Source organism: Falco rusticolus, chromosome 9 (genome assembly GCF_015220075.1).
Source record: "Falco rusticolus isolate bFalRus1 chromosome 9, bFalRus1.pri, whole genome shotgun sequence".
NCBI lineage: Eukaryota > Metazoa > Chordata > Aves > Falconiformes > Falconidae > Falco > Falco rusticolus.
This window is the reverse complement of record NC_051195.1, coordinates 3,868,372-3,884,083: the sequence shown is the minus strand read 5'-3', so window position 1 is coordinate 3,884,083 and position 15,712 is coordinate 3,868,372. Positions and strand designations below refer to the sequence as shown.

Sequence of the window (15,712 nt, the reverse complement as noted above, 5' to 3'; positions counted from 1 at the left end):
TATCTTTAATACAGCGGACAGCCTGTAAAAAGAGATAAATGGGGACTTCTGTTTCTTGTTGCTGAAGTGACACTGCGAGCTGCAAAATATTACAACTTGTCTAATGCTATTCTGATTATAAGCAACCGTACGGGTCACACGGTAAGGTCTGATTGCCATGTGCAGAGGGAATTGTCTGTTCCATCATAACATAAATAAAGATGAATTTTGAGATACTACTGAGATAAGATATGCTTAGGGCAGTGAGGGGGGCACACAGAAGCTCTGGACTTCAGGAGAGCAGCCCTTGGCCTCTTCAGGGATCTGCTTGGCAGAGTACCATGGGGTGAAGCCCTGGAGGGAAGAGAGGCCCAAGAAAGCTGGTTAGTAGGATCACCTCCTCCAAGCTCAGGAGCGATGCGTCCCAACAGAGAGGAAGTCTGGCAAAAATGCCAGGAGGCTGCATGGATGAACAAGGAGCTCCTGGACAAATTCAAACACAGAAAGGAAGTCTACAGAGGGTGGAAGTCAGAGCAGCCAGCAATCAGGTTAGGAAAGCTAAAGTCCTGATAGAATTAAATCTGTCCAGGGACATCAAGGGCAACAAGAAAAGCTTCTATAGATAAATCAGTGATAAAAGGAAGACTAACGTGGGCCCTCTCCAGAAGGAAACAGGAGACCAGGCTACCTGGAACATGGAGAAGCCTGAGGTACTCAATGACTTTTTTGCCTCAGTCTTCAACAGCAAGTGCTCCAGCCACACCGCCCGGGCTGCAGAAGGCAAAGGCAGGGACTGGGAGAATGAGGAACCACCCACCATAGGAGAAGATCAGGTTTAAGACCATCTAAAGAACCTGAAGGTGCACAACTCATGGGACCTGATGAGATGCATCTGCGGGTCCTGAGGGAACTGGCAGATGAAGTGGCTAAGCCACTATCCATCGTATTTCAGAAATCGTGGCAATCTGGTGAAGTTCCCACTGTTCAGAAAAGGGGAAACATAACCCCCATTTTTAAAAATGGAAAAAAGGAAGACTTAGGGAACTACAGGCCAGTCAGTCTCACCTCTGTGCCTGGGAAGATCATGGAGTAGATCCTCCTGGAAATTATGCTAAGGCACATGGAAAATAAGAAAGTGACATGGAAAATAAGAATTGGTGACAGCCAACATGACTTCACTAATGGGAAATCATGCCTGACAAATCTGGTGGCCTTGTACAACAGGGTTACAGTGTTGGTGGATAAGGGAAGAGCGACTGGTGTCATCTACCTGGACCTGTGCAGCACTTGATGCTGTCCCACATGACAGCTTTGTCTCTAAACTAGAGAGACATAGATTGATGGATGTACCACTCAGTGGATAAGGAATTAGCTGGATGGTTGCACTCAAAGAGCTGCGGTCAATGGCTGGATGTCCAAGTGGAGACCAGTGACAAATGACACTCCTCAGAGGTTGGTACTGGGACCGGCACTGTTTAACCTTTGTCAGTAAGATGGACAGTGGGACTGAGCGTACCTTCAGTAAGTTCACCCACGACACCAAGCCGTGTGGTGCTGTCGACATGCTGGAGGGAAGGGATGCCATCCAGAGGGGCTTGAGAGGTGGGCCTGTGCGAACTTCATGAAGTTCAACAAGGCCAAGTGCAAGGTCCTGCACCTGGGTCAGGGCAACCCCCAGTATCAATACAGGCTGGGAAGAGAATGGATTGAGAGCAGCCCCAAGGAGAAGGACTTGGGGGTGCTGGTGGATGAGAAGCTCCATGTGACCGAGCAATGTGCGCTCGCAGCCCAGAGAGCCCCCCGTGCCCTGGGCTGCATCCCCAGCAGCGTGGCCAGCAGGGCGGGGGAGGGGATTCTGCCCCTCTGCTCCGCTCCCGTGAGACCCCCCTGCAGCGCTGCGACCAGCTCTGGGGCCCCCAGCATGAGAAGGACACGGACCTGTTGGAGCGAGCCCAGAGGAGGCCACGGAGGTGGTCAGGGGGCTGGAGCCCCTCTGCCATGGAGCCGGGCTGGGAGAGCTGGGGCTGCTCAGCCTGGGGAGGAGAAGGCTCCGGGGAGACCTTAGAGCAGCTCCCAGCACCTACAGGGGCCGGCAAGAAGCTGGAGAGGGGCTTTGTACGTGGGCACGTGGTGACAGGCCAAGGGGGAATGGCCTTAAGCTGGGAGAGGGGAGATGCAGATGAGCTGTGAGGCAGAAATTGTTCCCCGTGAGGGCGGCGAGGCGCTGGCCCAGGCTGCCCAGAGCAGCTGTGGGTGCCCCATCCCTGGCAGTGCTCAAGGCCAGGCTGGATGGGGCTGGGAGCAGCCTGGGCTGGGGGGAGGGGGCCCTGCCCAGGTGGGACTAGAGGATCTTTAAGGTCCCTTCCAAGCCAAAGCATTTTATGATCCTAAGATTTTTAAAAAACTTCTAAAAATCCCTGGGCTACCATTTTTGATACTATACATTTCTTACCAATACTCTTTTAGTATTATTAGATGGGTTTAATAACCAGAGAAGCAAAAAGCCTACCTGTAAGGCTGCCGTGAAATATGGCTCCATATTTCATATTTCTCACAGATAATGTAAGACATTTATCATCAAATAACAACAAGAGTTGAGAATAATTCCTGCTGTTTGTGTGTCTACATCACAAAACTCAACAACAAAACTGTTTTTTTGACACGGCAATCCAGAGGAACAGCAAAGGACTCAGACTCTTCTACTACATCATGGATTTTTACCAAAAGCAATGTTAGTAATTATTGTAATTCTTGACTGATACAGTTTCAGAAATAAAATGGAAAACTGTATAGAGGCACAGATTGCATTGCCACAGAGGCAGTCCTACTGCGGCAGTAAAAGGCTTTGACAATTCATCTCTCTCCACACTGAATTCTTTCCCTGTATCACTGCTCATGTTTTGTAATGACCTAAGCGCTCCCTGAGCACACACAGCTCTCGAAAAATAATAAAAAATAATAAACAGTGACTTATTTGATACTTTAAAGGGACTTGAAAATTCTAACCTGTTTGGATTGCATTTATAAAGCTGAGATTACATACCAGGCCCTCCGCCTTGTGTTTCTTCTGGCTGGCAACAGCGAGCGCCCAGTCCTCTTCTTCAAATGACCTCGTTAACACTTACTGTTCTTCTTTAACTAGACACAAAGACTTAAATGGAACATGGTGCGCATGAACCAGGCTCAGACACTCACAGCCACTTTATAATTTCAGTGCTTTGGATTTTTCAACTCATTTTCCTGATCAGTATTTTTTATAAAAAACGCACTCACACTGTGGTTACTGCACTCTACCTGGCTGCCTTTCCTGTTTGTCTGTCTGGAAATTCATTTTTTAAGCAAGCAGTAAGGACTTGATTCCTTTTTGTTTAATTGAACTTCCTTAGCGCCAGCGACGCTGTGCGGGGGCCACATGCGGCCTGCTCGGCTCTTCCCTTCCCGGCAGGGTCACCGCCAGGCCCCAGACGCGGCCACGCATGGGCAGTGAGGGCAGCGTGAGGGCATGTGCTGCACAGTTATTTCTCTGGCTTTTAAACAGGCGCTGCTTCAGCAGGGCAGGGAGCTGCCACCATGAACACGCACTTACATGGTCACATATCGTTCTTAAGTGTATCTCGAGTGACGGCGGAGCCCGGGTGACTTCCCCAGAACACTCTTTTAAAGCGGGTGACATGTGCAGCACGAAGAGGGGCTCCGGGTGTTTCAGGAGCGGGGCAGGGGCGGCCCGGGCCCACGCTTCCCAGAGGCCCCAGCGGGCGGGGCCAGGCCCGGCCCCGGCCCCCCCCCCCGGGGCTCTCGGCCCTCGGCAGCCTGACGCCGCCGGTCCCCGCGATGCACCGCGGCCGGGCACGACCTACCCCTGCTGCCGCCTGCAGAGCTCTGCCCGAGCAGGCCCGCGCTGCGTTCCCCACACGGGCGGAGGCGGCGTTGGCCGCTGCAGGCCCGCACGGCGCGCTCCACCAGCCGGCCGGGGCACGGCCCTCCGGCGGGCCCTGCGGGGAGCGGCCGGCCGCGCTCCCCGGCGCTCCGCAGCGCGCAGGGCGGGCCCCGCGCCTGCCCTTCCGGCGGCCGGGCGCCTGCGCGCCGCGACACCATGGCCACGCCGGCCAAGCGGCGGGCCCGGGCCCAGCCACAGCCCCAGCCCCAGGCCCCGGCCCCCGCCGGGGAGAGCGGCTCGGAGCCGGAGTCGGGCGAGTCGGACTCGGAGTCGGGCTCGGAGGAGCTCGGTGAGGTGAGCGGGACCCTCGCGGCCTTCAGGCGGCCCGCGCCCCCCCGCCCGCTGGGTGCCGCTCCGACGCGGCCGCCCCCTGCCCGCCTCCGCGGCCGCCCCCTCCTCTCTGGCTCCGCTCTCGGACAAGTCGTACCGCGACAGGCAGCGACAGCCGGAGCTGCGGCTGGAAGCTGGTTGGGGGGGTGCCCCCTGCACAGCCCCTGCGGGGCACCCGGGGCTGCGGCCCGGCGCTGGGCGCGGGTTCGTGTTCCTGGGTTACAGCGCGGGGGGCGCCGTGGTGTCTGTCGGCGAGCGGCCGTGTGAGGGGAATTCTGTAATTTTTGTGGAGAGTCTGATTTTTGTTTGTTTTCTTTCTGGTTTTGGGTTTTTTTTGTTTGTTTGTTTGTTTTTTTAAATGCAGAGGTCCCCGAGGCCGCAGTCAGTTGTGCAGGCTTGGCCCCGGCGTGCGGAGTTTTTGTGGGCCTGGAGGCAGCCGCTTGAAATAGTGCTTTGGCACAGATGATTTGTTATAATTTTTTATTTTTTTTTTTTGGGGGGGGGAGTAGAAAAAACACCAGGCCCCACGGAAATAACATTTTAATTGCTTTTCCGAGCGCACACACTTGTCTTTCCCCCCGCACGCCTTTCTGGGCCTAGACATGGGTGAAAATGCTTTATTGAGCCGTGAAACACAGCACTGAGGGGGGAGCAGGAGCCCCCTTTGCAGGAAGGAGGGAGATACACACCGAGTTTGAACTCAGGGACGGATGATAAGGCAATCTGTCGTTTCCACAGGGCTTAGAAGAGTCAGAGAACAGACCTGTCTGTTTTAACCCAGTATATTTCAAACTAAATATTTTAACTCGATTGTCTTGACTACGTTTTTGCTTTGAGTTTATTATCTTCCTTTTTCTTAGATGAGGCTTTAGTTAGCAAATTAGCAAATAAAAACCCCAAACCCTACCTCTTTTAAAAGGATACCATGTGATAAAAACTGCAGGCTTAATTGTCTTCTTAGTCATGATGGAAAAGCACATTTATCATTTGCTAGAAATGTGTGCCACATTAAGTGACTGACTTAGTTGGAGCTAACGTATGTTTGTAAAGTTCTTGGCTAGCACTGCTACTACGTGTACTAATCAGTGTTTGTAAACTGATAGATGTTACACTAGTGTCTAGAAGCTATGAAATTAAAGCTAATGGTAATAATCCTTTTTTTTCCTTTTCTTTTTTAAAAGTGGATGGCATTCCTGCATAATGTAGAAAGGACAGTGGTTTTGTTGTGGTGCTTGTGGGTGAAGACTTGAGTCTTCAGTGGCAGGGCTTTTGAGGATGGTTTCCGTTTCCTGCACTGGTGTGTGGTACTGCATTTTATTTGCAATTGTTTGTGTGCTGGATAAAATTTGCAATGTAATGCTTACTTTAGTGTTCCAGCTTTTGAGGATGATATATCACTATTACATCTATTTCAGTTTGGAAGTCTTCATAGAAAGGTACATTGAGTATCTCTCAATTCTTGTAAAAGATGTCAAGGTGTGCCTTGTTCCTATTAAAGAATTGTACAGTTACAAAAATTCAGTACACACTTAAAAGAACTTATGTACTTAAAGGGCATTTGTTTCTCTGCAATTCTTGGCATTTTTATTTTTGCCATATTAGTCTTTCCCTTTGTCTCTTGCCACTTCAGGTGGAAATGGAAAATCTCTTCCTTCAGGCAGATGTCTTCTTTATAGGAAGGGGCATGTGGTAGTTCTGTCAGTCTGAGAACAGCAGCATGATGGCTAAGTGGCACCTGGTTGCTGAGAAGGAGCTTTGCTTACTGCTGTGTCATACGTAGCAGAGTATTGCACAGTACAGCTTGTTCTGCATAGTCTTGCTTTGCTTTGGATGCAGTCCAGGGGGAAGAGAATAAGCACAGAGCATCCAGACAGGACACACCAAAATATATGAATATATGATGAGTCTCCATTTGCTTTTTTTTTTTTTTTTAATAGATGAAAGATGGAGGGTTTGTAAACTGTCATACTAGGCTGTTACTTTGGGTAGTGGGAAAGCTATGAAGCAAGACCAGTGTTAGAACATCTAGCGCTTCTGTGGTTTATATCAATTTTATGGCTGTGGTTTGCACAGTATTCAGAACCACTGTAAACTGTGTTTTGTTTAGAATTTACTGGCTTAATCATTCAGTGAGATCCTTGAATTTTAAAGCAGTCAGAAAGTTCCTGGATGCCAGGAGTGAATGCTGTATACACCAAAGATAAAATCTGTTTTCTTATATTGATAGCTTCTCAAGTAAATTATGTGCTCTCAGTTACCTCTGTAGAGCTTCCTTGCTTTACTAGACCATAGAAAAGTATCTGAGCATGTCTCCTGATTTTTATTACCCTACAAAGTGGTTATGTATCTGTTTTCAACATTGTAAACAGGCCTTTAACACTGTTCTCCCAGTGGACCGTAAGGACCATGACCTCAGTATAGGATAGGAGAGAGTTATGAGTCTTCATTGGTGACAAAAATAAGGCTCAGTTGCTTAGATTGTTCAGAAGGTGGAATTCAAACTGACAGTTAAAAGGCAAAGTATGTTTGGATGATCTTGAGCAGGCAAGGCAACCTTGGCAGGCAGTACTGTTAATATGGAATACCAGTAAAACCGTTTGCTAGGTGCGCAGCCTTTGTTCTGAAAGGAGAAGCAGGAGGTCACATTCTGCTTTTGCTGTGAGTGGGTCTCATTGTGCGCCTACTGAGCAGGCTTCCAGAGTGGGGTTAATGATACCATTAGGATTTGAAGAAATAGCAGAGCATTGTTTTGGATGTAATTATTTAAAAGTCTGCAGCAATCTTCATCTTTAGCCAAGGCATTGCACGGCAGTAGTGCAGTTTTAAAAGTTTAACTGCCTGGATCATGCCTTTCTAGAGTAAGAGTCTATGTGGTTACGGTGAACGTAATTGTGTGAACCAGATTGCAGGAACAAAGCATTATAGGTTTGATTACAACACAATTTGTAAGTTAGTTTTATAAAGTTACTTTCGCAGATGCTGTCTAAAGATTACAGAAGGAACGATAACAATTGCTGAGGTTACCGAGAGATGGAAATAAGTTCTATTTCTGATGTTGACCATTACTTGTCTTGAAGTTTTATATTGTTTAGCCTTCTTTTGATATAGCTTCTTGCCAGGTGTGTTTGATATTCTCCATTTTACTTCTTCATAGGAAGTGAATATTGAATTTGAAGCACATTCCATATCAGACAATGACTGTAACGGGATAAAGAAATTACTACAACAGGTACTTTGACTTCTTATTATCTTGGTTGATATGTCCATTGATAATATCTAGAGTTATACAGTCATCAGTGCACATTATCTGTATTGATTCTTAGTTTGCTGTGCTTCAGCTCATGAATATTAAGTAATTACAGCCACAGTGAATATGTGTCTCCTAAACCATGGTTTCAAGAACTTTACCCAGTGAACTGTAGGACTGTTTTTCCACAGTATGTATAATTTTTCCATCTCCATTGTGTTAGCTGCTGCCCAGAAAACCTGGGCTGACAATGTTAGTCAGCTTCCTGGAGGGGTTTTTTTTTTTTGGTAAAATTTAGCCCTTAAAAAAACAGACGAACGAATGATGTGTGTGTTCAATGTGGCAGCCGCCAGTCTTCTTTTGGCTGTTTCTGTAGTAAGTCTATGCTCAGCAAGCATTCAGATCATACCAAACTCAAAAGGATATCAGGTATGCAAAATAGCAGCTTGTGGAGGGTCAAGGAACAAGTGCTTCAAGAAGCTGATTTTTAGTCTTTACATTATTGTATTGAAGAAAGTTAAAGTCACTAAATGGAAATTAACAGTGGAAGAGAGTATTGCATAACAACTTGGAGAAATTACTGACTTTATTTCCTAAGTGGCCCATGATATGTCATCAGGTCTAAAACTTCTTAATACCTGTTTCCTATTTTCCAGTTGTTTCTAAAAGCTCCTGTTAACACTGCTGAATTAACTGATATATTAATACAACAGAATCATATTGGAAGTGTTATCAAGGTAAGACAGTTTACATTTTTGAATGAAGTACAATACTTTTTTCTGTTGAGAAGACATAACAGGCTTTCAGAAGGGGATCCTGTTTTTGTAATTTGTATGCTTGCTTCCTTTTTTGCTTTGAGGAGGATTCTTCTAGGGGAGCTGAAAGTTTCCATGTCTACTTTCAAGCAAACAAGGAATTTGATTTCTTATTTTGGTTGATTTCTTTTTATGTATGGAAGGCTTTTCACTTGTCTCTCTGAATTTTTAGTAGTAGAGTAGTAATGCTGAAAATGCTATGGAGAAATTTGTTACCATCTTCATAAGAAACATGACCTTGTGATTTCCCAACGTCAGACCAAAAACGTCCTGCATGCAGTTTCTTTTTGTGCAGAGTTCTTTGTGCATAGGAAAGGATCCCAAAATGAGTCCTAAACAAGTTCTGCTGTGGCAATGGAGCGCTCTGCAGAGGCTCCTGAATTGCTCCTGGCTAGGAAGTTGTTCAGTACTGTATGGTGCTCACAACATCACGGCCACCTTGCTTTCAAACTGCTCCCGTCACACAGTTGTGCTGTTTACCATGTTACATGGTACCTTTGCTGTACATTCCCTTTTTGTCCTGTGCCAACAGTTTTTCTTCCCATGTTTAATATGATCCTTATGTTACAATTGCATGACCCCCTGTTCTTTCCCAATTTTTTCGTTCTGGAGTTTTGTTGAGCTTTTTGTTTCGCTCTCTGTCAAAGCTCTATTGCTGTGTGCTTTTCAAGACTTCGCAGGTTTACTTCCCTATGTTAGAAACCGAAGAAAATTGGGTTTTGCTTAAGATATTTCCATCCCTTGTACTGAGATGCTGCTTATTAAATGTAAGCTAGCAAATTTTAGTGCCTTTCAAAAGACCCTACTGTAGAAGGCAGATAACCTGGCTCTCTATATAGCTGGCTTTAAGTACACAGAGACATTCAGGGATGCAGCACTTTCATAACCATAACCAGAATTTGTAGGTTTTGTGTTTGTACAGATTACCTGGATGGTTGTCATCTACCAAGCATCTTCTGGAAAGAAAAAAACTCCCATTTTTTTGCTGCAGAGCAGAAATAGAATGTCAGTATGAGTTGTTGCTTTTTCTTTCATTAAATAGCAAGCAGAAGTCCAAGAAGACAGTAGTGATGATGACGAAGATGATGATGAAGTCTTTGGTTTTATAAGCTGCTTAAACTTAACAGAAAGAAAGGTTAGTATTCCTCATTAATGTCTAGACAGTAGTGAGACTGTGTCCTGCTTTCCTGCCTTTTGTTACAAGCCTAGACAGCTGGATCAGGATTTTGAATTTCACCGTGGAGGACTATGGTCATAAAGGCTGCACATCACTTAGCTTGCTTTTGGATCTAGTCCTGTGTAACTTGCTGGAGGTCAAACATAAAGCAAAGAATGGCATAGAGAGTTAAAATTAGGTCAAATAGTATTTCCAGGGTGACTGAGCTGCCATCCTCTTACATTTCTTGATTTTCATCTCTCACAGCTTTTGAGTTTTGCTGTTGAGTGTGTTGGTGTTGCAGCTCCTAGCTGCATTCCTATCAGTTACAAACCTTTGTTTGCCCTCAGCTTCAGGGTTGGTAAATAATTTCAGAGAAATTGTATAGTGCTTTAGAGACTGGTTACAGAAATTGCCAGTAGGCCTGTAGAATATTCCCTTGAAGTACACATTCGAGGTTTTCTGTGTAAATAATTGTTTTATAATGTAAAGAAAATACACCTTTTGATTCTAGGGTACACAGTCTGCTGAACAAATCAAAGAGCTGATTCTGAGTCGGTGTGAGAAGAGCTGCGAACAGCATGTAGTTGAACAACTGAATAAGCTTCTAAATGACAGTACTAAGCCTGTGGGTCTTATACTAAGTGAAAGATTCATTAATGTACCACCGCAGATTGCTCTGCCCATGCACCAGCAGCTTCAGTAAGTTTCTTTGGGGTTTTTTTGACATGATGTTGAATAGTACTTTTGCTTCATTTTTTTTTTTCCCCAGAAAAAAATATTTTCATCTCACATAAGGTCTTCAGTTAATTTAAAAATATTTTTATATCTTTAAGCTTTTCAAACTCGGTAAGATAGAGGAAGTAATCTAAGAATGTATGCTGTTCTACTGCAGAAATAGCTGTGTGTATGTTATAGTTTATCTATATTGCAGAGTATTTCCTACTGATCTGGGAAAAATTTAAAATGAGAAGTTTTTATAGCATGCTGATGATGAGCAGCTTGGATGTTTCTGCTCGTGTGTTAATGTCTGGCTCTGGAAGGGAAGATTCAGACCGAGGGACAGGCTTACAAGGTGGATGAGTTCTGGCACAAGAAAACAATATGCAGTGTTTTGATTAGTTTCAAGTAAATGACTAAAGCAGGTTAGATGCTGGGTAGTCTACCAGTTAATGGGTTTATATCATAGGCTGGGGGGCAGTAAGTAAAGGAATCCACTGAGATACAGCATTATATTGTTTTAGTGCCATGCTGACAGCCAGAAAATTACAATTTTTAAGGAACTCCAGTGATCAAATGAAGATTGTTAATTTTATTTTTTTTCTTCTTTTTTCTCCTGTGAGGTGGGATTAGAAGTTAAATTAAGTTGACTGTTTAAATGAGCCATGACAGCAATAAAACAGAGCTTCAAGAAATTACTGCTTTGTTGTAAAAATAAATGTGTTGATAGGGATGGTCAGGAAGGTTTTTAGAGAAAGGAATGAGGTGTTTGAAGACTTAGCTTTGAGGTTTACCACTAGTATAGCACTTGTCACAACTCAAATTCAGATCTCAGTCTCTTTCTCTTAATGATTTTGGAGTGTTGCAGTGACAAGTTTAACACAAGGGTGGGCAAGAGTATTTTCTGGCTCTTCAGCTATTGTTCTTCATAGAGGTGATAGTCTGATGTGTTTCCAGCAGAGCTGCACTTAGAATCATTTCACAGACCCTACCATGAACAAGATTCTGGGAAAAAGGGTTATATTGTGAAGTGTGGAAAGACATCCATCTTTTTATTGTTTTGAAGTGCCAATAGTGTGTTTAAATACTAGGAATGCATATGCAAAATCTGTTTTCTGAGGCAACTGTTAAAAAATAGGCTCCAATCTCAATATCCTTTCTGTAGTAATGCATTATAAGGTTTGCTTGTTGAGGGTTTAAATTGTGTATGTAAACATATTTTTAAATTCTGTGTATAAACATCTATTTATCTTTAGGAAAGAGTTGACAGAGGCAGAGAGAACAAACAAACCTTGTGGAAAGTGCCACTACTACCTCCTTGTCAGCAAGACCTTTACAGAAGCCACGAAGAGTAATTCTAAGAGGAAGGAAGGAAGAAATCGGCAAAAGGAGGAATTAATGTTTGCAAATGCAGAGGAAGAATTCTTTTATGAGGTACCATATGAAATTTAATTTATAATATTATTTTTCTTATCGGCAAAAAAGGTATTTCACCTTAAATTCAGGGAAGGCTTTTGAAAAGATATGGTCACGTATCTTTATATTGAATCCTGCTTTTTTTAGACTAGTTTTGAGGGGTGGGCAAGCAACCTATTTTTGTGTGTTGAACACTACACTTTTTGTACTTACAGAGTTATGGAGAGGTGTGCCATCCATAAGTCCACATTATTAAACTAATACTCTGTATTGGCATGAATTGACTATTATGTTATTTGTGTCGGGTCACAATTAACCTGGCTATAAGACTTTGCGGCATAGACTGCCTGTAGCAGCGTTACTACCTGATAGGGTCTCCAGTGCTATGAGGATAATGGAAAAAAATTCAGAGAATACCTGCAATAATGAGAGACTTTAGGGGAAAGATCAGGTGTTGCTTTGTCTTGAGGCTAGTGTCTTGGCCTCAAAGAATTAACAAACTTCATCTCTTTACTCGTGTAGCAGTGCCAAAGAGATTGAATTGAATGTAGTAATTGTCAGACTTGTTGAAATCCCGTGAATGGAATATCTACATTTTTAGGACAAACAAATGGTAACAAATCTGGGTATTGAATTTAGCAGCATGTCCCAGGCCTCCTGAGTTTAAAGAAGTTTCTTTTGTTTTGGCAGCAGTGCAGTTGTCGTCTTTAATCTGAATAATCAGAAATGTGGAAGACTTGCTAAATGGCTGTGCCAGCTGAACAGAGCAGTGTGACTGTGGGTGTGCACACTGCAGGAGGGGCAGGTTAGCCTGAATGTCTGTCAGTGAGATTCAAGCTAACATGATTTACGTCACAAGTGCCCAAGAGTGGCAGTGCAAACAACAGGTAGTAACTTGCAAGGGTGCTCTAACTTAATCATGTGTCACAGCTTTAAGCACTTAGATGAATAAATATTCAAAAAAATCTTCTGTTGTTAGAGTCTCGATCAGCATCTGCAATGCATGTTAATACTTAAATACACAGATCTCTTTTCCTTGCCCCTAATAGTTAGTCCTGTGTCAGAAAGAAACAGCTGTTGAGGCTTTATTTAGGTTTGGTAATCTAGTGAAATGCATTGCTTGAGATCTCTTCCCAAGAAACTTAACAGATGCCAAGCTGTGCCTTTGTGTTGTTGCTGATACTATATGGAAAGCTGATTTATCTGTTTGCTTTTGGATACCTGTTACTTTCAAGAAATAAGAATAAAAAACTTCTGAAGATCCAAACAAATAGCTATCACTTCCCTTTCCTGTCTCTCTTCTACTCAGAACAAGTATATTAATAAAAAAATGCTACGATACTGAGATTAAAATATTACTTCCTCTTTCCTAAGGCAACCTGTTTACACGATTCTGCAGGTCCCAAGCCAAATCAGGCGAGGGAAAGATGCAGGAAATTAGATTAAAAATATACTTTGAAATGCAAAGACTTTTTCATTGTTCTTTATTTTTTTTCCCAAAGCTTTAACAATATTATTCTACAATATTATTGCTTTTTCAAGATACCATTATTTTTTATTTCTGGCAGTGCCTACAGGAGAAAATACTTGCACATGTGTCATATGGTTAATGGCAAAGGTTTCTGTAGGTAATTATTCATGACATTCTCTGTTAGAGGCTATAATATGGCCGTAATTTTATTTCTTGGGAAGAAGAAAAATGTAAGTGGGTGAATTAATTGTTAGCTATAGGGAATACTGTTGTAGCCTCTATGCAGTAACATGTTTGGGATTTTTGTGTTCCTGCCACAGCACCTTTACCAGCTGAGTATGAAGTCCATGTAAAAACCTTACTGAAAAACTGAAGGGGAGAAGTGTGTGATGCGCACGTGTCCACAGGCATTACGTTCTCAGAGGCCTATTTTGTATTTATTTCTGTTTTGTTGTTTTGATTGGCATCTTAAAGACTAATTTTCTGCTTTTATCAAAATTGCAAGAATTGTCAATTCAAGTGGATAGACTCGATCTGAACATGCTTTTCTTTCCAACAGCCTTTCTCGTGTTGTTAATAAATTATTTTAAAACATGAGGGAGGCTATTAGATTAAGTGAGTCTCTGTACTTAATGATGTATATGTGTTAAATTAGTGTTAGAGTGTATTTCCTTCTTGATCACATGAAACATTAATTAGATTGCTATACAATAGTATTAAATGTGGTGAGGCAGAGGCTTGGAGCCATATAAAATAGAGAGAAGCTTTTTGCACTTGTCAGTTCCCTGTGCTTTATTCTGTTCCTTAAAATGTTATTGAGGGAGCAGAAGAAAATCTCTGTTATAACCAGACTTGGAATTGATCAAAGGTTTAGAGCCTCCATTGCTTAAATTGTTTGTTCTTGAGCAAAGCCACTCAATTAATGTGATTGTTCTTCCAAAATTAAATTTACAGCCTTGAGATACTGTTAGTAAATAACAAACCTAAAGGGAGACTGGATCTTAACTTTCCCTGCAAAGGGAAGAGGTTAGATGAGTTTTTCTACTTAGGAGTTCAGTTCATACTTTGTAATCTGACTTGTGTGAGAACTGGAAGTGTTTGTTGGGTAAGTTTTTCTATCCGTCTGGCATTTTGTCTAGGAAGGCTAATAAAGAGGCACAGTTCTATATGTATACAGTATATATCACTGAAGAGAAAGAATACATGTTATGGACACCTACATATTTTAAGAAGCATCCTTTTATTAATATTGTCTTTCAGTGGCTCCAGCCATCTAGGGATTTTCCAAAAGCTTTTTGAAATTCTGCTCAGGATTTATATTATTACCTATCCCCTTAATACTTAATTTCTACTGGCAAGGTGAAAGAGAGGATTACTGTACTACATATTCTTACAGGTACCTTGATTTTTAGGACTGAGCAGTTTCAGAGTAGGCCATGAAAAGAGCAGAGCCTGCATCTTGCTACAGGCCTTCCACATGTTGTCCACACGAAGCTATCGTCTTTATTGCAGGCTCTGCGCTACTTGCACTCTCGTGCTGTTCCTTTTATCTGGGCTGTGGCTGATCTGCTAATTCTCAAAATTACACAGCTAGTGGTTTGCTCTTGCTCCAGGGTTGAAGGACTCTTAAGAGCCCCATATTCCTGTTACTGGTCAGGAGTCCCCGCTAGCTGGCACAACAGCTTCTAAGGGTCAGCATTCCTTAATGTGATAATACGGAGTGGAGATGCTCTCTTAAACAGTCTAAAATGGGGCACTGTAAGCTTATAAAGGAGGTGTTGATTCCCGCCCCCCCCCCCCTTAGGTCATTTTTCCGATACCAAACTATAATGATATCAATAACTTTAGAATTTAATATGAATTATATAAATTATGTGAAAAGCATATAGTTTAAAATACTTGATAGTGGATTCTTTTGTAGGGTTTTTTTTGGTGGACCTTTTGAGAGTGAAGAAAATAACTTCTTATTAAGCATGTGCATGATAGGGTCATTATTTTTACTTTGTTTTGATGATGTATTACTTCACACTAATTAAAAAATTTAATCCTAATGCTTTTATTTCTGTTGTTTAGAAAGCCCTTCTGAAGTTCAACTACTCCGTGCAAGAGGAAAGTGACACCTGTTTGGGTGGCAGATGGTCCTTTGATGATGTACCAATGAAACCTTTACGGACTGTTATGATAGTTCCAGCTGATGGAATTAATGCAATTATGGATAAACTCAAAGACTATCTCTCACTCTGAACGTTCCTGTAAATGCTGGTTTTTTATCAAGCAGCCATGCAGAACTATGACTTCACAATATTTTTAGAGGACTGCTATTGAGTTAATGATTTTGTACTGCTCAAATGATTCCTCTCTACACTTACAAGACAAATAGGTGGTACAACTAAAAATATCCATCAAATTAATATTTTTAAATACTGTATCTTTCTGTACTTTGGTATCATCATTAAGCAGTCAATAAAAACCTGATGTTCGAAGAAAACTTGGAGATCTGCTCAGTATGTTTTTAACCAAAACTAGGTTGTATGGTTTTGCTACAAAATAATGCATGCAACTCCTTTTGTTAAGAAAAGTGCTTTTTCTGAGTTTCTTCTGTTAAATAGGTTTATGTTGAAAGTTCTAAATAATTACATGG

At 42.8% G+C, this 15,712-nt stretch overlaps 1 protein-coding gene across 2 annotated transcripts; it reads left to right on the top strand.

Moving 5' to 3' along the window:
• Positions 1-4,030: 4,030 nt before the first annotated feature.
• On the top strand, positions 4,031-15,559 carry LOC119153371 (BRCA2 and CDKN1A interacting protein). 2 transcript variants are annotated; one of them, XM_037399816.1, is made up of 7 exons: positions 4,031-4,210; positions 7,401-7,475; positions 8,150-8,230; positions 9,351-9,443; positions 9,979-10,166; positions 11,441-11,618; positions 12,291-15,136. In XM_037399816.1, the coding sequence occupies exons 1-7, from the start codon at positions 4,073-4,075 to the stop codon at positions 12,309-12,311; spliced, it is 774 nt and encodes a 257-aa protein (XP_037255713.1). In that variant the 5' UTR covers positions 4,031-4,072; the 3' UTR covers positions 12,312-15,136. The 2 variants fall into 2 exon arrangements, with proteins under 2 accessions (XP_037255713.1, XP_037255711.1); XM_037399814.1 differs by lacking the exon at positions 12,291-15,136 and adding an exon at positions 15,145-15,559 and having other exon boundaries at positions 4,039-4,210.
• Positions 15,560-15,712: the final 153 nt, after the last annotated feature.